Below are 22,401 nucleotides of genomic sequence, written 5' to 3'. Positions count from 1 at the left end.
TTAGAGAACATGACATCTGATACACTCTAAAAAAGCCCCTATAGATTGTGTTTGAGAGAACTCTTCATGCTGCTGTCATTGGACCCAGCCTGCTGTATATCTATTAAATTGCTCTCCTATCTCCAGTAACTGGAGATCACAGTGTATGCTGAAACTCCTGATCCAGTGTTATTTGAGAAGTCTAAACTGATTAGTACTGAGAGTACCTAATTGTGGGCACGTGGCATGTATAAAATGTTTGTTTTGGACAGAGGTGAAGGTAGGGAGAGAGAGACACCAAAATTTATCGAGAAAATGTGCCCCTTTCTTACTGCAACTCCCCAACCTGCTCCCCACATCTTCCCTAAATTAAATGTCTGAATACAACTATATATACAGCAAAAGGTGTTTAAATCAAATGAACCTATAACTTAACTCGCCACTCTGATCTGTATTCCACCCCAATGTCCCTTCCAGATTTCCATTAGTAGATCCACTTGTGGCTGTAAGGCCAACTAAACATCTAACCTAATGTAAAGGACCACCAACCAGGACCACAAGTCACCATATGAACATACCAAAGCAGACCACCACTGTTTGCTGTAGCAGACAAAAACACTGCTAACTCCAGAATTAAGATCCAAGGAACAGGTTTATTTCAGCATAGGTACGAAGTGCCACACCCCAGTGATCAGTTGAAGATGACTGGCCAGTGCTCTGGCTGAGTACATACAGACTAGTCTGTACACAAAGAAAGGCAAAAACTTACATCTCAGTACACTTTTATACACAAGATGACACCTTACTTTCTATCAACACCCCCTCCTCTGATTAGTTACCTACTAATTAATAACATTCCGTGACCAAACATAAGACTGTATTACAACCGTAAATTATAACTTGTTCATCTACTTATTAACAATAACAAAACTATCAATCTTAATATTTGACAAGAACTTTGGGACATTCCTTGTTTATTCTGATTATATTTGCCTGGGTCATCATTATCTTTCATCGTAACATGTCCTTGTTCTATACCCAAATATCAGGCACCTTTAAAGAGCTGAACAGCAGAATATTTAGTAAGCCAAATCCTAATTAGCCATATGACTTTGTTTTGTGCTCCCTCCTGAAAGGGTTATTCATAGGCCACCCTAAAAACTAGTCCACCCATTGTATTCATTGGACTGGTTATGCACTAGCTTATATATCACATATTAGTTAGTAATCTTTATATGATGTATTAAATACACTTAGGCCCTTACCATTTTACATGAGGTAAATTCACCTAATCATTTTCTGACCTTTGTACACCTAAAACATGCACTCTGCCAGCCAACCTGGGACAAATAAGAAAAACCCACTGTGACTGTCCCCTTCAATCCAGTCACTGGCAAAAAAAAAGCACCGGTCAGCTTAATGCCACCTTCCCTGGGGCACAAATACTAAAAGAAAAGAAGAGGCAAGGGGAAGAACATGCAACTATACCAGAGAAAGTGAAAGACCCTCCTTGACTAATGATGGGAGTTAAGCCAGTATATCAACAGGAGTGAAAGGTGTGCATGAAACCTCTTTCCATAATTTTTCTTCTATAGTTGAACACCTCTCAATGTTCAGCTCCTGACTACATGCATGAATAATGATTGCTGATAAATAAATTGTGCATATCTGAAACATGAAAGGAAAATTCTCAGGCTAGCCCATTTTACAGGCGCTTATATCACGTTTTCATTAAATGCCAGAGAGTACAGAAATGCTATCAGGTTTTCTCACTGTGGCAACCATTTCATCACATAATGTAAATGCTGGTTGTGAAAACTGGAGATAAGAACATAAGAATGGCCATACTGGGTCAGACCAATGGTCCATCTACCCAGTATCCTGTCTTCTGACAGTATCCAATGCCAGGTGCTTCAGAGGGAATGAACAAAACAGGGCAATTATTGAGTGATTCATCCCCTGTCATTCACTCCCAGCTTCTGGGAGTCAGAGGCTAAGGACACCCAGAGCATGGGGTTGCATCCATGACCATCTTGCTTAAGTTCCATTGATGAACTTATCTTCCATCTAACTATTTTTTAACCCAGTTATAGTTTTGGCCTTCACAACATCCCCTGGCAATGAGTTCCACTGAGTGTTGTATGAAGAAGTACTTCCTTTTGTTTGTTTTCAATCTGCTGCTAATTAATTTCATTTGGTGACCTCTAGTTCTTGTGTTATGTGAAGGAGTAAAAACACTTCCTTTTTCACTTTCTCCACATTATTCATGATTTCAAAGACTTCTATTAAACCCTCTTTAGGTGCCTCCTTTCCAAGATGAATAGTCCCAATCTTTTTAATCTACTCTTATATGGAAGCTGTTCCATACCCTTAATCACTTTTGTTGCCCTTCACCTTTTCCAATTCTAATATGTTTTTTGAAATAGGGTGACCAGAACTGCACACAGTATTCATGGTGTGGACATACCATGGATTTATATGTAAGGATGTTTCATGGGGAGGGGACCCAATATTTCATGTCAAATTTGAATACAGTTTCAAGATATTCAAAGAAAAAAGTGTTACAGTAAACTGACTAAATTCAGGCTCGGTGTGCAGCAGTTTTGTGAGATGTTAGGAATAATATCTCTTTCCAGTGTAATTTTCATCTTTCCTCAGCAATCTCTGACAAGCAAAGGGTGAAATTCTACACATGACAGTTCTGTTTATTTTGCCATTTGACTACTGTTGGGGATATACAGCATAACAGTGATATCTAGTACATACTATAACAAATGCTCCAACTCAAGATGCTAACACTATGCTAACGATTATTTTCCCTCGGGCCATATATTATGCACTACCAGTGTTAAAAAATAGGGCCACGTGATTCCACCCATTATGTTAGCAGACCTTCCCATGGAAGTCAAAGTCAATTCATCTTAAAAAATGATGGTAGGAATATAGCTCGTATGTTTTGAATTGTATTCTCTATCTTTATTTTAAATCTTAGAGAGAATATGAAAGTACTTGTCTCTTGAAATAAATAACTATTCATAATCTGACTGAAAATCTGTTCAGGAATTAGATGGCAATTTGTTTTCAACCAAACTGTCCTTAAAAGCTTTATAGTAGTAACATAAACCACAATAACCCAGTATGATTGGATTGTATGTGTCACTAGAAGACTGAGACAAAAATATAACTTCATAATATGTACAGGTGCTGTGGTTTCTATATTTTATAATGTAGAATCTTAGGTAGCAATAAAACACATGCATAGCAGAGACTTCTAAATGCTTACCCAAGAATTCCCATCACTTTTTATTTGTTGAATATATTTCTTCTTCAGTCTACAAAATTCTATCTTACTCTGTTTAATTTTATTTTTCCTTATAAATTCACTTAATTTAGTAGCCAAGAGAGGTGCCAGGTTGAAAAATTGTGATCTAATTTCCTGCATAAGAGATACAAGGCCAGTAGCAATGCAAGCTTCAACACTCTTGTTACCCTACACCCTCTCTTAGAGAGACCACTTCTAGGGAAGGTTCGGGAGGGGAGGGGGGTCCTGACTCAGTCTAACACAGCTACCACTAACTGGTGTCCATGCTAGCATTGTCAGAAAATACACTGTGAATTTGGAGATGGAGATGGCCATGGAGATTAATCTGGCTATTTCGGAAAACATTTTCCTGAAGCATAATAAAATTCTCTTCAATATTTAGAGACAATACCAATAATGAAATCCGATTCAATCCCAAAAGACATGTGGGGAGCAGTATGCACCCCTCTGACACAGAGAATAAAATAGTTCAGCATCAAAAACAAATATTCACACTTGAATTCCTCGATATGTTGCTCAGTGTCTCACTGACAGTGAGCATAATAACGGCCATACTGGGTCAGACCAGTGGTCCATCTAGCCCAGTATGCTGACTTCTGACAGGGGCCATTGCCAGGTGCTTCAGAGGAAATTAACAGAACAGGCAATCATTGAGTGATCCATCCCCTGGTGTCCACTCCAAGCTTCTGACAAACAGAGCTAGCGACATTCGGAACATGGGGTTGAATCCCTGACCATCTGGGCTAATAGCCAGTGATGGACCTATCTTTTATTAACTGTATCTAATTCTTTTTTGAATCCACTTATAGTTCTGGCTTTCACAACATTCCCTGGTAATGAGTTGTGTGAAGTTCTTCCTTTTGTTTGTTTTTAAACCTGCTACTTATTAATTTCACTGGGTGTTCCCGGGTTCTTGTGTTATATAAAGGAGTAAATAACACTTCCCTATTGTGATGGGGCAAGGTCAGATAGCTATAGAAAAGTAATGGGAGATAGATATATTAGCCCCAGGTTAAACAAATCCCTGGTACCAGGATAAGTAAATGGCAGCTGCTCCAGGTCAATTAAGACACCTGGGCCCAATTAAGATCTTTCCAGAAGGCAGTGGAGATTGCTAGATTAATTGGGACACCTGAAGCCAATCAGGGGCTGGCTGAAACTAGTTAAAAAGCCTCCCAGTTAGTCAGGTGGGTGTGCATGTCAGGAGCTGTGAGAAGTTGTGCTGTTGGAGAGACTGAGCTGTATACATCATACTAGGTACAAGGAAGGAGGCCCTGAGGTAAGGATGAAGTGGAGCTTGAGGAAGTGGAGGCTGCTGTGGGGAAGTAGCCCAGGGAATTGTACGTGTCCTGTTCCTAAAAGGTCAGCTACCGTAGCTGATACTATTAGGGTCTCTGGGCTGGAGCCTGGAGTAGAGGGTGGGCCCAGGCTCTCCCCCACCCTTTGCCCCCTGATTAATCACTGAGACTGGGAGACAACAGAGACTGTGCAAGGGAGGGTTGCTTCTCCTCACCTCACTCGCTGGCTTATGATGAAAATGGCTCAGTAGACTGTGACCCTTGTCTCTAGAGAGAGAAGGGTTAAGGGGAGAGTCACAGTGAGCCTCTGAGGCTAGTGAAATCCATCAGGAAACACAGGACCCACGGAGACAAGGATAGAGCTTTCTCACACTATTCACTTTGTTTACGTCATTCATGTTTTTTTAGACAGCTATCATAGCCCCTCTTAATTAACTCTTTCTAAGCTGAAAATTCCCAGTCTTTTTAATCTCTCCTCATATGGAAGCTGTTCTGTACCCTTAATAAGTTTTGTTGCTCTTCTCTATACTTGTTCCAATTGTTATATAGTTTTATATAGTGGCATGAAATGTTCTATCTTATCTATCCCTTTCCTAATGGCTCCTAACATAGTTAGTTTTTTTATTGCTGCTGAACACTCAGAAGATGTGTCCAGAGAATTATCCCAGTGATTCCAAGATCTCGTTCTTGAGTGCTAATTTAGATCTCATCATTTTGTATATATAGTTGGGATTATGTTTTCCAGTGTGCATTACATAGCATTTATCCACATTGAATTTCATCTGCCATTTTGTTGCCCAGTCACCCAGTTTAGTGAGGTCCCTTTGTAACTCTTCACAGTCAGCTTTGGACTTAACTTTCTTGTGTAATTTGTATCATCTGCAAATTTTGTCACCTCACTGTGACTTTTCCCAGATCCCTTATGAATATGTTGAGCAACACCAGTCCAAGTACAGTCACTGGGAGACCCTGCTAATTACCTCTCTCTACTGTGAAAACTGACTATTTATCCTACCCTTTGTTTCCTGTCTTTTAACCAATTACTAATCAGTGAGGACCTTCCCTCTTATCCCCTGACTGCTTACTTTGCTTAAGAGCCTTTGATGAGGGACCTTGTCAAAGGCTTGTTGACCCCCTCAAAGAACTTAGATTGGGGCATGATTTCGCTTTACAAAAACCATGTTGACTCTTCCCCAACAAATCCTATTCATCTATGTGTCTGATAATTCTGTTCTTTACTGTAGGTTCAATCAATTTGCCTGGTATCGATGTTAGGCTTACAGGACTGTGATTGCCAGGATTGCCCCTGGAGCCTTTTTTAAAAAATGGTATCACATTAGCTGTCCTCCAGTCCTCTGGGACAGAAGCTGATTTAAATGATAGGTTACATACAACAGTTAGTAGTTCTGCAATTTTATATTTGAGTTCCTTTAGAACACTTGGGTGAATGCCATCTGGTCCTGGTGATGGTTCATAGTTTTCTCTTTTGTTCAGAACTTTATCCTAAACTTCATCACCTTCTCAGGGTATGGTTAATCTTTACATTGGTATAGGCATACTCTAGCCAGCCTTCCTTCCACCTTTCAGCCCCTGGGCCTGCTGCACAAACAGCAGAGAGGTAGCATGGCTGTCACTACACATTGGCATAAGGGTTTATGTCCATGGTATTTCCCAGGGAGGACTTATGCCTGTCTGAGCTGGCATAAAAGACACTCAGGGCAATGAAGAATCTGGCACACAGGTTTTTTTGTTTTGTTTAAAACATTAAGACCAGGCACATGCACTAAGAAAATACTAAACCAAAATAAATGACGTTACGTTCAATATTTGAGACACCTTAACCTTTGCTGGTATTATCCGGAGTTAAGCTCTGCCATGATAAACTTTTCAGAAAGGTTATTTACACAGAAGAAGAATTATATCCATTAATCCCCATAATGCTTTTCATAATCCTGACTGTTCTGAATAATTCTGGCTTTTTCAATTTTTCCATCTTTTTTTTCCCCCAACTGAATATGATTGATGTATCTGTAGCCCTACAGAGAGCCAGGAAAAAATGTAGCTTAACTAGTTGCAATCTCTGAGTACTAACTAGTAGGCACCTCACCAAAGGCTCTTAAGCAAAGTAAGCTGTCATGGGATAAGAGGTAAGGTCCTCTCATGGATCGGTAACTGGTTAAAAGATAGGAAACAAAGGGTAGAAATAAATTGTCAGTTTTCAGAATGGAGAGAGAGGTAAATAGTGCTGTCCCCCAGGGGTCTGCATTGGGACCAGTCCTATTCAACATATTCATAAATGATCTGGAAAAAGGGGTAAACAGTGAGGTGGCAACGTTTACAGATGATACAAAACTACTCAAGATATTTAAGTCCAAGGCAGACTGCGAAGAGCTATAAAAGGATCTCTCAAAACTGGGTGGCTGTGCAACAAAATGGCAGGTGAAATTCAATATTGATAAATGCAAAGTAATGCACTTTGGAAAATGTAATCCCAACTATACATATAAAATGATGGGGTCTAAATTAGCTGTTACCACTCAAGAAAGAGATCTTGGAGTCATTGTGGATAGTTCTCTGAAAACATCCACTCAATGTGCAGCAGCAGTCCAAAAAGCAAACAATGTTAGGAATCATTAAGAAAGGGATTGATATTTTCTGTCTTCTTATCTTATTGCCTCTATATAAATCCATAGTATGCCCACATCTCAAATACTGTGTGCAGAGGTGGTTGCCCAATCTCAAAAAAGATATATTGGAATTGGAAAAGGTTCAGAAAAGGGCAACAAAAATTAGTAGGGGTATGTAAAGGCTTCCATATGAGGAGCAATTAATAAGACTGGGACTTTTCAGCTTGGAAAAGAGATGACTAAGGGGGGTTATGATAATATGGTCTATAAAATCATGACTGTTGTGAAGAAAGTATATAAGGAAGTGTTATTTTCTCCTTCTCATAATACACAGTCAACCAAATGAAATTAATGGGCAGCAGGTTTAAAACAAACAAAAAAGGAAATATCCTTCTCCCCCCCCAACACATAGTTAACCTGTGTAACTCTTTCAGAGGATGTTGTGAAGGCCAAGACTATAACAGGGTTCAAAACATAACTAGATAAGTTCATGGAGGAAAGGTCCATCAATGGACATTAGCCAGGATGGGGTCCCTAGCTTCTGTTTGCCAGAAGCTGGGAATGGGTGACAGATCACTTGATGATAACCTGTTCTGATCATTTCCTCTGTGGCACCTGGTACTGGCCACTGTTGGAATCATAGAATCTCAGGGTTGGAAGGGACCTCAGGAGGTCATCTAGTCCAACGCCCTGCTCAGAGCAGGATCAAATCCCCAGATTTTTACCCTGGTTCCCCAAGTGGCCCCCTCAAGGATTGAACTCACAACCCTTGGTTTAGCAGGGCAATGCTCAAACCACTGAGCTATCCTTCCCCCCTTAAAACAGTATACAGGGCTAGATGGACCTTTGGTCTGACCCAATATGGCCATTCTTATATTCTCATGTAGAGTTTTGTTGGCCCTGTTCTTCCCCACTCATGATATTTCCTCACGTTTCTAACAGCTATTGAAAGTTAAGGTGTTGGTTTTGCATTATAAAGCCATTCATTACACGGAACATGCCTACGTGAAAGTAGAGTTGTCTGAAAAGGTTCCATCAGTACTTTTTCTGATGGAAAATAAAAGAGTTGCTGCATTCTTAAAAATATATATATATATTTATAGGACAACTGAATTTTCAGCCAAAACATTGAGGGTTTTTAGTTTTCTATTTTTTTTTTGACAAAGTCTAAGTTTTCCCACAAGGATGAAAGAAATGACAGTCAGCGCTCCTTGAAAGGTTTATTGTCTCCCCATCCCATATGACGACATTTGTGATCAGAGAAGTTGATGTGGTGCAACATCTGGCAGGGCATTATTTGTGAGGACCTTTCAACTTTGGAATTCATTCCCAGCTGCAGTTTTAAACAAAAGCTCTATAGTTGGGCCTTCAATACACACCCTTGTGAACAAGTAGATGATAGGCTTGCCTCAGTTTAACTTTTTCTTCTAGTTCAGAGGCTCTCCACTTTTGGGGTACTAAGGTGGTTATACCCTAAGATCCTGACAGCCCTCTGATGGGTCCTCAGTTGTCAGCCCCAATACCTCCCTTTTCCTTCATCACAGAAGGAACAAAAGTAAATCAATACAGAAGCCAAAATAAAGTCTGATAGCCTTAAATAGGACCACCACCATGAATCAGCAGTCTCTCTCTCTCCACTTCAACATCAGGGATGATAGGGCGACCCAGGCCTCACTTTCCTCTGTCTCACCCAGCCTAGGGGCCCTGTGCTAGGCAGTCAAAGGCTGTGGGCTTAAGTGTGCAGCTGCCTCCCCGTGCTGCATCTTACCAATGGCCTTTGCAGGCATCTGCTGTATGGCAACCTTCCCCAAATCCTTCTGCCAGCAAATTGGGCTCCTTAGGCTGTTTCTCGCTGCCCAGTTCTGCAACACTTCTCCACACTCTCTCTCAACCTCTATCTGGGTTTTATTTATCCCATCTGTGGCAAACTGGCCTTTTAGACACAGCTCAGGGGGGATTATTACCCTATTAATTAACTTGTTACTGTCCCTGCCATGTGGAGATGATACACCCCATCACAAGCCAAAATGTGTAGTCCTTACAGTGTACAGTGATGGTCTATCTATTTACCCAGACCTTTTGTGGGGGCAGTCAGTACAATATAAGTTTGATATTTGAGAGGGAGTGGTTTGGGTCTGGCTTGATTTATGGTGGTTGATTATTTCTGGTAGTGGAGTTTCTGCTGGTTTTACTGTAATATTTATTTTCAGCAAATATGTATAAGGCCTAGAATGGCACTCTTAAAATTAGATTTATTAGAAATAAATCAATATATAAATGTTAGGAATGTTGATCAATGTAACTTACAAACTTAAAAGACTGCAAGTTTCTTCTTCTCCCCGCCCCATTCCTGCTATAGTTCGTGGGCGGGGGGCGGGGTGTTGGGTTTTTTTTAACTTCAGTCTGTAGAGGAAATGTGGTAAATGGAGTCTGGGTTTAACTGAAGGATAATCTAACTCTCTGATGGACATAATCAGCTCATATTGCTGCTCATAGTGATCACAACATCAACTGAGTCTCTTAATAATCTCAGATATTTATGGAATAATCAGAGAGACTTATATGTCATCAAGTAATCTAAAAACTTATATAAAGAAGAAAGCCATGAATACACATTGAATTAGGTGGAAAAGAAATTGCTTTCTATAAAGCTCAGGTACTACAGTACCAATATCCATCATTTGCAGAGTGAAGTTACATGTTTTTATAAGCCTGAGCAATGGAAGAGTGAACTCTTCTACTAGAACAATGTAATTAAAAGTTACAATAAAAAAAAATGGGTTAGAGTTCTTATTGACATTTTACTAAACATGCTAGCTAGCAGGAATATACAAATGAAGGTCACATTTGCAAGTATTATAAGATACATTATATTTTAATTAGGTATCTGATAAATGTCATTGAGTCTTAGCCATTGCCCTACTGACACTTAAAAAAACAAAAACAAGCCACCTACAAAGTCAAAATCATTTACTTAAGAGATTATTGTCATTAAATTTAAAATTGTAGACAATACAGGAGACATAATAGTGTAGCAATCTCTGGGTTGACACATTCTACTGTTTTGACTAAAAAATGAAATTCTGTTGTCGATTGGAGAGTATTTTTTGGCAATTTATTGAATATCTCTAATGAAACTATATTCAGATATGTTCTTGCTTTCTATCCAATCCCTGAATATAAATTTAACAAAGTATCATCCTGGTTCTGTGTTTAGTGCATCTACACTATATCTCTGGAGCTTGTTCAGGCATGTTATTTGTCATCTTGGAGAAGAAGCGTTTTTTTTTCTTTTCTATTGCCTACAAATTTTGCCCCCAGTGAAACACATGTAATTCAGTGTTTGAACAACAGACTGAAAAATGATGATCTCTTTAAAATCTACCAATTCTTACTCCTTCCAAATAACATTAAGGTGGTTTCTTGCCTCTTTAAATGAAATAGATAATCAAATTAGTTCTTGGTTATCTAATTTTCTATTTCAACTGAGATTTCAAACCAATAAAATAAAGTTCCTTTGTCTATATTGCCTGTGGTGTCACTTTGGCTAGTTACGTCTAAATCTGACCAATGAATGGGTGACCAGCAGCATGTGCTGGAAGCAAGAGGCTGGCATCACTGGATTATCAGTTTGTTACGAGCATGGCTTTTTTGGTCAGGGATGTTCCTTTTGCTATACCCATGAAAAGCCACCTACATTTGGACAAGTTACCAGCCTTTGAAAAACTGCCGTTCACACATGCTTAATAAAGACTTGCTAGAGTATTGCCCATCTATATGGGGCGTTGAGGGCCAGAATTAATGACTGGGCTTGGAATGGGCAGATATAGGCATGATAGGTCCTGCAGTGAGAACCAAAATGGCCTTACTCAACACACAATGTCAGGAAGAGAAAGGAAAATCTCATGGTTAAGGCAGCTGAAGGCTGCCCTGAAGAGCTGGATTCTATCCCTGTCTCTACTACAGAGTTTCTATGTAATGCTGGGTAAGATACTTAAAAGAAACTTTTCACGGGTGGCCACTATATGTGTGTTCCTTATTTTCTTGCTGCCTGACTTAAGACACCTGGGTCCGATTTGCAAAAGTGCTGAGCACTCTGCTGCAAGTGAAGTCAGAGGCAGCTGTGCTTTGAACTTATAAAGTGCTATAAAATATTCACTGCTCTGAAAAATCAGGCCCTAGGTATCTCAAAGTGGGTACCCAAAATCTGTGGACCTTAATTTCTCTGTGCCTCACTTCCTCATCTGTTAAATGGGGTAATTCCTCACAGAGGGTGTTGTGAAAACATATTGTTTGTGAAGCAGTCAGATACTATGATGAGCATCATAGGAAAGCCCAAGGGAATATTAATAATTCTGTATTCAGAGCCGGGATTGAATAAGGTGTAGTAAATAAGCCATGGATCCACACGTTGAACAATGAGTATGAAACAAAACATTGAATTGCTGTTTATTCAGTGAGCGCTGTTCATCCTGTACACTGAAAGAGTAAGGCTCCTGTGGAAAAACAGTCTGATCATGTAATTGAAGAGAGTGTCATAATGAAAAGGCACAAGGGGACAGATATAAAGTGGCACAGGTTACCTTAATTCAGGCATTTCTTAACTTTTAAGCATTTGACTTTGCAACCTAAATGTTTTTTTTAATGTATGTTTCTGTCTAACATGTTTGTGTATGGAGAGAGTATGTGAGTATACATACCCAAAATTTGTATGGGAAATGACTAAGGTGAAAGATATATATCACCCCCAAGCTCTAGCAGTTTGTGATTGTGTGGACTTTAAACTATGTATTAACCCATTTTTCTGCCACACTTCATGTTTTCATTATCTGTAATTGCATTATTTTATAGTGATTGACACAAACATCTTCTGACTTGTATTAACTTTCCCTAGTGCAGTGTTGTCCTCTTACAGGAATGTTTTCCCAGTATGCCTTTCTTGGGCTGGCCCTTTAAATTCAGTAGAACCAAGTGATTACAGCCCTGTAATGGCCATTTTGGAATTAGCAGCTGCTGAGTTAGGATACAACTTTCTCTCTTCCAGCTTGTAAGTACCTGGCATGCCCCCCTGCTGCCCCAATTCTCCATTTCTTATTGCTGAGGAGATGAAATATTCTTTAACTGTATTATGGAGAAATTGCAAGTCATATCCTAATAAATGAGTCTCTCTGGTTGCCCCACATGAGTGGTCAAAGTAGTAGAGCTCTTTGTGCAAAACAGGTGCTTTAGAGTCCATGTGCAACTGCTGTTGCTCTTGGAAGTGTTAGATTAATAGCCTTCCTCAAGGATCAGTTCTTTCACTGATAGTGTTCAAAGTGTACACCAAAGACTTGCACCTACACTCTCTCATAAGTTTATCTATGCCAATGACATCTGCTGCAGCTACCAAGCTCAGTCCTTCTCAGAAACTGACAAGGTCTTGAATGAAGATATGAAGTTCACGGCTGTTCTAAGACAGTTTCTAGTGTATTCTATCTGCATAATGCAAGCACAAGCCATGAGTTAAATGTGTTCCTCAATGGCCGATGCCTGCAGCATAATCCAAAGTTGGTTTACCTCGGTGTGACATTAGATAGGTCACTAACATACAGCAATGACCTGAGGAAGATGGCAGCCAAAGTCAGCACTCGGAACAACCTGCTCAGAATATTGTCCAATGCAACCTGAGGAGCGAGCGCCCGGATGCTTAGATCATCAGCCCTTGCCCTCTGCTATTCAACAGCAAAATACTGTGCTTCTATCTGGTGTCACTCATCGCACATGAGGCTCGTCGATGTAGAGCATATCAAAGCTAGGTGTATTGCTGCTGGGACTTTCCAGGCAACTCTGTTGCTATGGCTACCAATACTTAGCAACATAGCACCACCTCATGTTCACGGCGAAAAGGCCTCTGTCACACTGCTGGCTAAGATCCATGAGAATAGCAACCCGCGATTGTATGCAGACCTCTTCAACCACCCACCAGCTCTCCTGTCTTTTAGACACTCTTTATGGTCATTTATGGCACCACAGGATGTGATGGTGGAATTTGCTTGGCATAATGAGTGGTCAGTGATGATGGTCGTTAATCACTCTCTCATCACTGACCCAACCATCTGTCCACCAGTTTTTGATCTGCCAAGGTACCTTTGGTCATCTCTGAACTGGTTTCAAACAGGACAGGGAAACTGTGCAGCCAATCTCTTAACGTTTTTTTTTTAATGACCCACAATGCAGCTGTGGTCAACTTCAGACTATGTCGTGTATCACTGTCAGGTGCCCACTGACTTATTTTGATGGCTGTCTACTGATTCTTCACCTTGCTGATGATGACACCATTCAAAGGCGGGGCACATTGCACATATGTCCCTGATGATGATGAGTTGTGATTACCAAAGATTTAGACAGGAATACATATTTTATTAGGATTACATATTTTAAGCACAATATAGTTTAAGAAAGTAAAGATGCTTTTCATAGTGGGCATACCAGCTTTCATGAACCAATCATGAACTAAATTCTGCATTAAAAATAAAAATATGCTGTATATTAATGCATTTCCATAAAATAAAATGTAAATGAATTTAAAAAAATTACCAATGTGAGTCCTGGAAATATTTCAGGACTTTTGAAGTTGTATTACAGTAGCCCTGATATCCTACTAAGTTTAGGATCTCAATATGCTATGCACTGTACAGGCTCATATTAGAAGACCATCCCTGCTCCAGGTTGTTCACAGTATAAATTGACAAAACAGATACCGTAGGAGAAAAGAGATTACTCCCATTTTGTGGATAGTGAACTGACAGTGAATATATTGAATACAATTTTCAAAAGCCTAAGTTCAAATTTCAAAAGTCATATGTGACAAAGTCTTATTGAAATTCAATAGGATTTAGGTGCTTACTTCATTTTTTGGAAATGGTATTTACATTCTTAAGACTCTTAGGCACTTGAAATTTTTATCCTGAGTGGCTTGCCAGAGGTCACAAAAGAAGTTGGTGGCAGAGCTGGAAACTGGTTTGGAGGGCAACATCAAAAATATCACAATGCAAACCATATACTTAAGTACTGAAAAGAAAAAATCAGCTCTCATAGTACAGCAATCTAATCCACACCAAATTAGAGAAATAAATTGGTTTAAAAGTACCAATGAAAAGTGTGTTCTAATTAAGATACCGCAAATAGACAATTTAGCAGTCTAAATCCCTGGAGGGAAGTGCCAGGGTTTGGAAATGGGTTTTGCTTTCAGGTAAGGCTGATTTCTGCTCTGTTGGCAATGATGAGCACAGAGTACAGGCTTTCAGTAAACAAAAAAAACGTTTCCTTATGTATAATTTATTAACCATTTCTAAATATGCTTTACAAGAGCTGCTTCACTGGGACAAGCATGATAAAATAAAATAAAATTGCACACTAACAGTAATCCCTATCAAACAGAGGACACTTAGCAAATACACCTCGAAAGGTCAGAAACCAGATTGCTTTGTGCTGACATTAGTGGAGGATCTCATCACCATGGTGTAGCATGACTCTTTTGTCTGTACATTAATATATACAAAACCTTTTACCCTTTCCTAGCCACAGCTCCTTTGCTTTGTGCCATTTGAGCTGGTTTTGTTTGTTTTTAACTCTGGAGTTACTATTGATTGTTTCTCATTCAAGTATATAGTAAGATCTTTAAGATTTGTAAAATGTTCTTTTCTCTTAAAGTAAGACTATAAAAATGACTAAATTATCCTGGCTTGGAGGAAACCCAGAACAAATCTGTTTTAGCAATCCATCTGAAAATACAATTTCAATAACAAACGAAATTGTCAAAACTTGTTTGCAGTTCAGGGTTGTTGAATTCAATTTCCTGGTGCAGATTACTACCTTGCATCATGACAGTATTCTTTTCAATAGCACTTCAATAGGATATGTATATAATACACAAGACAGCAGTAGAGTTCCATTTTTCTTGGAGACGTGCCTGTGCCAGCAAGTCTTGATTCAGATCCAAACAGCTGCAGAGTTTGGGGTTGTACAGATCTGATGACGTGGTTCTGTCTCATTTTTTGTTTTGCCCTAACTATGATATTTGGCAACACTTAAGCAGTTGATTAAAATATAACGTGGCTAACTCATGAATTGTTTTAAAGTAGTTGTGTCCATTTTGACTTACTTTCTTAGGTAGTAAAACAGGACACTTTATTATCTGGCCTAGGGTTTAAAGAGCAAGACTAGGAGTCAGAAACCTGTGTTCTGTTCCAAGTTCAGCCACATGTTCCATGGCCTTGGGGAAAAGTCACTTGGGTCTAAAACTTAAAAATTGGCCATTTATTTTGCGTTCCCAACATGAAGACTGATTTTCAGTTGTGCAGCACACCTGGATCTCTCTCTGACTTCAACTGGAGTTCTCCATATTTCTGAAAATCAGACTGTCAGGATGAGTCATGCTTGGCATCCAGAAATTGAGATGCCCAATTTTGTGGCCACATTGAAAATGTTGGTCTTAGTCCTGATGTCAAAGGACCTAAACACCCACAATTCCAGTTGAAGTTAATGGGAACCGTGGGTACTTATTACCTCAAAAATCAGGCCACTTAGGCATTTAAACATTAATTTATCTACTAACCATCATCACCAAAGTTTTAACGTTTTGACCTTGGTAAGTAACAGTAAAATTAATTTGGAAAATTAACATGGGAAACAAGAAGATAGACTAAGTGTTAAGATGAAAGTGGACAAAGGAAAACTTACAATGAACATCAGGTAAAACTTTCTAGTGAAGAGTTGATAGACTGTTCAATAGTCTCCCAAGGAAAGTGGTAGAAGTCTCATCATTTAAGTCTTTTCAAACTAGAACGAACAAAGTACTCAAATATGCTTTAGGGAACAATCCTCTATTGACAAAGAGAATGGACTACATGGCCTAAGAGGTTTTTAGTCTTCAATTTCTAATTTCAGTGATGGTCTGAATAGACATAGGCTAGCTCTGATTGCAATCAAATATCTAATTTGTTTTGGAAAGCTCATTAAGATGTATAGGTTGTACTAAGGTGTCTGAACCTCTGGTAGATCCACATTTTTTCTTTAACAAAAGCTGATTATAAAGGTTTGGGATTCACCTATTTAATGCCTCTGGCAACCGTTGATCTCACTGAAGATTGGTCAAAATCTTTCAGCCTTTAAAACAGTCCAGGAGGTCAGGTGAGATTTACTGGGGTTTTGTTTTACTAGGCAAGAAAGCTTCTTTACTTGAAAAGTGAGAATTGCTGTGATTTTGTTTGATCACATGTGAGTAAGTCATTTTAATTTAGAGAAAAGGCAAAATGGATGGGAGAGTGAAGAACTGAGCTCTAACTAAATGCACACCTCTGGTCTCTATTTTAACAGCCACTTTGCCCTGGTTGACCTTTACATACAGAGCATTAGAACAAGCAAGATTATAACATTGTCCTGAGCCATATGATATTTGGACCATGGGAAAAGGGTAGCCAACTGCAAGCTTTATTGTTAATCTGTATCCTCAAGCAATTTCTGTTTCTTATTATGATTATACCCTTTTCTTCTTTGTTTTAAAAGGCTGGTCTACACTGAGGGGGGGGGTAACGATCTAAGATACGCAACTTCAGCTACGTGAATAGCGTAGCTGAAGTTGAAGTATCTTAGATCGATTTACCTTGGGTCCTCACGGCGCGGGATCAACGTCCGCGGCTCCCCGTGTCGACTCCGCTACTGCCACTCGCTCCGGTGGAGTTCCAGAGTCAACGGGAGCGTGTTTGGGGGATCGATATATCACTTCTAGATGAGACGCGATATATCGATCGCTACCCGCTGATACGGCGGGTAGTCTGGACGTACCATTAGAGTCCCCTGGAAGTAGTTTAGACCTGTGTAACAAGCTGGTCAGTTTTTCAGCTTCTATATTCCTAGTCCGAGTCTAGATTCTAGATCCTGTTTCCTTCTTGAGCTGGGAGAAGAAGTGGGGGTTGGTGAGAGAGAGAACATCCTCCTCTTTATATTCATGTTCTAATTAACCCTTAGTGAACCCCTTCCTTTCCTCTATTAATATAGAATATGCACATCCCATCACAAATGCTTTATGCTATAAATATAATTTTTGAAATTTTCCCCACATTTTCCACACCTATTTTACTAGTTTATCCCACCAAAAATATATAAATGAAATTGCTTCCACTCAGGCAGGCCAACAACACACAATTATTTTTAGGCCAATCTATTTTAGGGGAAATGATAAACCAAAAATGTAAAATCTTGCCCTCACTGAGTGATTTTGATGAGGCAGGATTTTGTCATGTAACTTTAAAGCTCAAATTTCCTAAGAAAATTATACCATGGGAAGAACTATGATGTGAAATTTCAGGGAGATTGTTGAAAATGGGAAACTGCTTTCAACCTTAATTATGGAGCAGCTGACACTGGTTCACAATTATGGGAACTACTGATGCTGTTAGTTTTAGTTTCCAAAGGGTTAATGATTTTAGGCTATACTAAGATACATTTCAAGGATAGTCTTTGCTGAGCCTCTGGTTCCAGGTAGAAATATGGAACAATCTACCATCTAAACCTTTTGGGACAGTGTAGATCTTGTTAGAATATGTTAAGGAATATATCAAGAGACAATGAAATATATTTTATTGTAAAGAAAACCACATTGTATTTCTATTAGTATGCCAGTTGTAGCATTACACGAAGTCCTGTAAGCAGTATTCCCTTCTTCATTTCAGGTTTAATGTATCATGGAGTAGTTCTATTTCCCCCCCCACTCTCGCCCCCTTAATGGGTCAGGCATGATATTGTTACAGAACAAGATGATGCATACCATTATGAAATAGATGGCTTCTGAGACCAAAATGAGAAATCACCTCAAGGCAGAATTCTTCTTACGTATGCTTTTCCAAATTACCTTACACGTATACATGCCAAAATTTGTGTTTAAATTTCAGTTTTAAAAGAGACTCTAAGACTCTTTTAAGTCTCTTGAGCAGTTTGCCTGGGAGGAAATGGCTATTTTCAGATAACTTGATCTGGCTTTTGTCAGGAATTTTCTTCTAAAGTAACAGCAACATAGCAGGGATCTTTTAACGCCTCCTCATGGACATTAGGCATTGTATTGATAAGGCATAGTCCCTGTCTTCAAAAACTGCAAGCATCTGAGTTCACTGTCATATACTGTGTAAATATAAAACAAAATGCACATTTTTATCATTTTAAATCAAAGTACAATGTAACCATAACAATAACTTACATATAACGGATCTTTCCAAGGGTTCAAAAGCTCGGCAGAGTGGAATATGAGACAAATTTTAGAGTTTTCAGTTACATCTTAACTGAAAGGTTTGTCATATGACACTTTCAGTAGAGCTCAATCTGACATTTGAATTTTTCATCCTCTGAAGGATGTTCACACAAGGTGTGAAACAAATGATCTATTTTACCAGCACTATAGTAATACAATAGTGACCATTTTTTCTGCCATACTCTTGCCTTACCCCACTAAGGAATACCTTTCTTTACAGATGCTCCATTGATATCCAGTCTGGGAACTTCTGCATAACATAACATGTTGATTCTCCCCAACTGTTGCATGTGGAGGACTTCTGTTGATTTAAATGGGAGTTCTCCCTGCTGAGTTGCTGCAGAATAGGTTTTTTTAATATAATTTTAATCTCAGCATTATTTTAATGAATGTTTATTTCTAATGTTTGGCATTGTATAAGACACAAAATTAAGGACAGTTTCTGATTTGTGGAGCTTGCAATGTAAAATACACAGACAGAAAAGACAAAAGGCATTGGGAGAGACAAAAGAGTAAGTGGCCTCATTGTGAGTATCTACTTGAGCTCTCCTGAATTAACTCACTTCACCTCTACAGGAAGGTGTTTCACCTAGGTCAATATTTTTGGGCTACTTCTAAAAAGTGAGCCTTAAGAAGCGAGGCTAAACAAGGAGAGACTATAGGGGCTTGTTGAGGAAGGCAATGAGAAGGGCATCACAGTGAGCTAATTAATAGTTGTCACCACAGATTTATGAAGTCTGATATCACTCCAGGTGGACTTCTCTTTCCAGCTATCTTGTGGTTTTATACTGCCACCCATCACCATAGTATCCAAGTGCCTTCCACCTAAAATTGATAGTAATAGCAAGATCCCTGGTGGACTTCATGGAGTCAGGAACTTCTCCCTTTTAGGGGACAAAACTCTGCTGTTTATTGATTTCTTTTAAAGATTTCCTCTCTTTTTCTTTTGTTCTCACTTTTGCACTTCCTGGCTAAAATATTTTTTAGGCAAAAAGAGCATCCCCTTTTCTCCTACTCCTCTTATCTCTTTTATCTCCTACTCAGAACTCACTACTTCTTTTACAGAATATTCAGCAGCTGTTCCAGGCCTCCCAACATCATATGCTGCTATCCTAAGAATTAAATCTGCCAGTTCATCTTCAGCACTCTTTAATTCAAAGAACAGGCCACGATTAAGCAGCCCTTCATTAGGAAGCATATCTTCACCAGGCTGGAGAGGAACAGCACAACACTATCGCTCACCAACAAACCTCTATCACTTCTCAGAGGCCTTCAAACGTGATGGTAAGTCCAGTTCTCCCCTCTGAATCTTTGAAGAGACAATGTGTATAGATGTGGCTTTGACATTTTTTCAAAACTGGTACCGTTTTATCAGGGTGCTTCAGTATCTCACATTGGTAACACTGGATTCCAGTAAACATCATGCAGTAAAAATGAGCTTCCTTCTTTTTAGAGTCCTTAAATTAACCTTAAAGTCAGCAGTTTAAACATTCTCTCCTACAGGTCCCTAAAGGGATTTTATTTTATTATTGCAGCCTTTGCAATGTAAGAATGGGAAACTAGAAGTGGAATAAAATTGCACTACAATCCAATTTGATCTACTCAACTAATGTCTATACATTTGAAAGGCACTGCAATGAAATTTCAAGCCACCTTTTATGTTTTTTTTCCCCAATTGCTCTCGTATTTTTCATATTTACTCCCAAATGATAGTTATGTGGATTAAAGCTGCACAGTGCTTCTTATGAAACTATTTTTTTTTCAAATCTAATATAGTCTATAATCCTCTGACACACAGAATACAATGTGGTGTCACTTTTTTAGATGCAGAAATTCTCAGTTACAATAAATATTTCCTATTATTCAAATCACATTTGTTTTCTCTTTATCATCTTGTTTTCTTTAGGGTGAGCCTTAAGAGAGTGTTAATAGAATTTACAAATTACAATGTTCTTTCCCCCAAGTAATCCCTATCTCAACAAAATAGAAAGGCAAGATTATTTAAATTTAGTGAACCAAGGAAATGACAAAAGGAAGAATCACACAGTATAGACCAATAATAATACCAGGATGATTACAGTAGCCTTTTCAGAAAGGTACTTTAGCATGTACTTAAATGTGGCATGTTATGCTTAAGAGTGTTCATGAAGAAGGATGACTTAAGCATGAACTTTTCTGATTTGGGGCCTATGTTAGCCCTACCTAGGAATACAGATGAACTGAATCCTGAAAGCAATTGAATTATGACCATGGTAGAACTGGATTTTGTTTTCTGCACTTGCATGTTTTGTGTAATGTTCAGTGTATTTACAAAACTCAGGTACTGTCTATGTTCCTGAACTTGCTGACTCCTCCCCTGCAAACCTACTTACAGGCAAGAATCTGGAAGAATCAAAGTAGTGGAATGAAGAACCAAAGTTGGCTAACTTTAGCAGTAGTATGTTGGCCTTTCACAGCATGTGTGTCTGGAAATTGGAGGTAGAAGGCAGCAATTGGTTGCTGGAAGAGGAAAGAAGGCAGATTTTATGAATAACATAAGCTGGAACTATAAAGGAACTTCCCTGTGAGTGACCCTGATGACTCCTATGGGGCTAGGGCTGAAAGTCTGGTAAAGAGGCATTTTATTAGGATTAAATGCCCAAAGTTTGGTGATATTTTTACATCCATGCCTCTGGAAAACAATGATTGTTGTCGACTAGGTTTAATGCAGCCTGCTGTGCAAGAGGAGATAGAAACCGTTCTCCTGCTCTCCCCAGCCCTGACCTAACATGGCCCACATCAGGGCTACTTGGGTCGGGACTTCGGAGAGTGTAACCCACACACCTCCTGGGTGTGGTGTTCTGTCCAATCTAGTGGCACCAAGACCACATAGATAGAGAGAGGTTAAATGAGTCTCCTCTACAGCCTTAGCTAACAACCAGTTGGCTTTTAGCTTATGCTGTAGAAGCTCATGCACTAAGCTCCAGAGGTCCCCAATTCAATCCTGCCCACTGGCAACCAAGGTCTGTCAGTGTTACACGTGGTCTGCATTGTAGTTGTTCATGGAAGTGGATAGACAAAGTCATGACTAGAGCTGTATAAATAATTTTTTTCTCATTTTGCTGGCAGTTCCAAAAATAAGAAAAATAAATGTTTCAGAAGAACCCCAAACCAACTTTTTTTCAGAATTTAATTAAATTGGAAAATCAGGGGAAAATGTTTGAGATCGAATGAAACATTTAATTACATTTCCATTCACTGCTGTCCTGGTTCCTTGTTACCTATAGTTAAAAGAATTACCAGTATGTTTTTCATCACCACTTAATTTAGTCTTATTAAATTTCTTATTCTAAACATGCATTTAACAGTACTTGCTAAAATCAAGCTACTTATCAAAACATAATGTTGTGATTAAAAGAAATCTACATGGAAAATGTCACTGGGTATGTCTACACTGCAATTAATAACCTGCATTTGGCCTGTGCCAACTGACTCAGGCTAAGGGGCTGTTTAATTGCAGTGTAGGAATTCATGCTTGGGCTGGAGCCCAGGCTCTAAGACCCTGTGAGGCAGGAGAGTCCCAGAGCTCAGGCTACATCACAGTTAAACATAGGGTGGCTAGCTGCTTGGTTTTTGACTGGAAAGTCTGGTCAGATCTACTGACTAGAAACCCAAAGTCCGCTTACTGCAAGTGGGGGATGTGGGCAGGCACTAAGTCATCACCCGCTCCAGCCCCTACTTATCCAGAGCCACCTCCTACCTTTATTGGCGGCTGCAGCTCCCAGCCCTGACACCACAGGTGAATCTGTCCTGACCCAGGTGGTCGGGAGAGGGAAAAGCAGCAAGCAACAGGGAGGAGGGGGAAAGAGGAGTGGACAGGGTGGGAGTGCCACAGGGGAGAGGCGGGGCAGG

The 22,401-nt window shown here is 39.4% G+C and overlaps 1 protein-coding gene across 1 annotated transcript in view; it reads left to right on the top strand.

Annotated features, from left to right (window-relative positions):
- The window catches only part of CNTN5 (contactin 5), a 1,047,172-nt gene that overhangs the window by 620,678 nt on the left and 404,093 nt on the right, over positions 1-22,401 (top strand). Inside the window, exon 6 of the mRNA XM_045019421.1 lies at positions 19,576-19,794. Within this exon, the coding sequence (XP_044875356.1) occupies positions 19,576-19,794 (219 nt within the window). The remainder of the gene's footprint in view (positions 1-19,575; positions 19,795-22,401) is intronic.

Source organism: Mauremys mutica, chromosome 1, assembly GCF_020497125.1.
Source record: "Mauremys mutica isolate MM-2020 ecotype Southern chromosome 1, ASM2049712v1, whole genome shotgun sequence".
Classification (NCBI taxonomy): Eukaryota; Metazoa; Chordata; order Testudines; family Geoemydidae; genus Mauremys; species Mauremys mutica.
The sequence above is the reverse complement of the archived record's forward strand: the minus strand, read 5'-3'. Positions and strand labels throughout refer to the sequence as shown.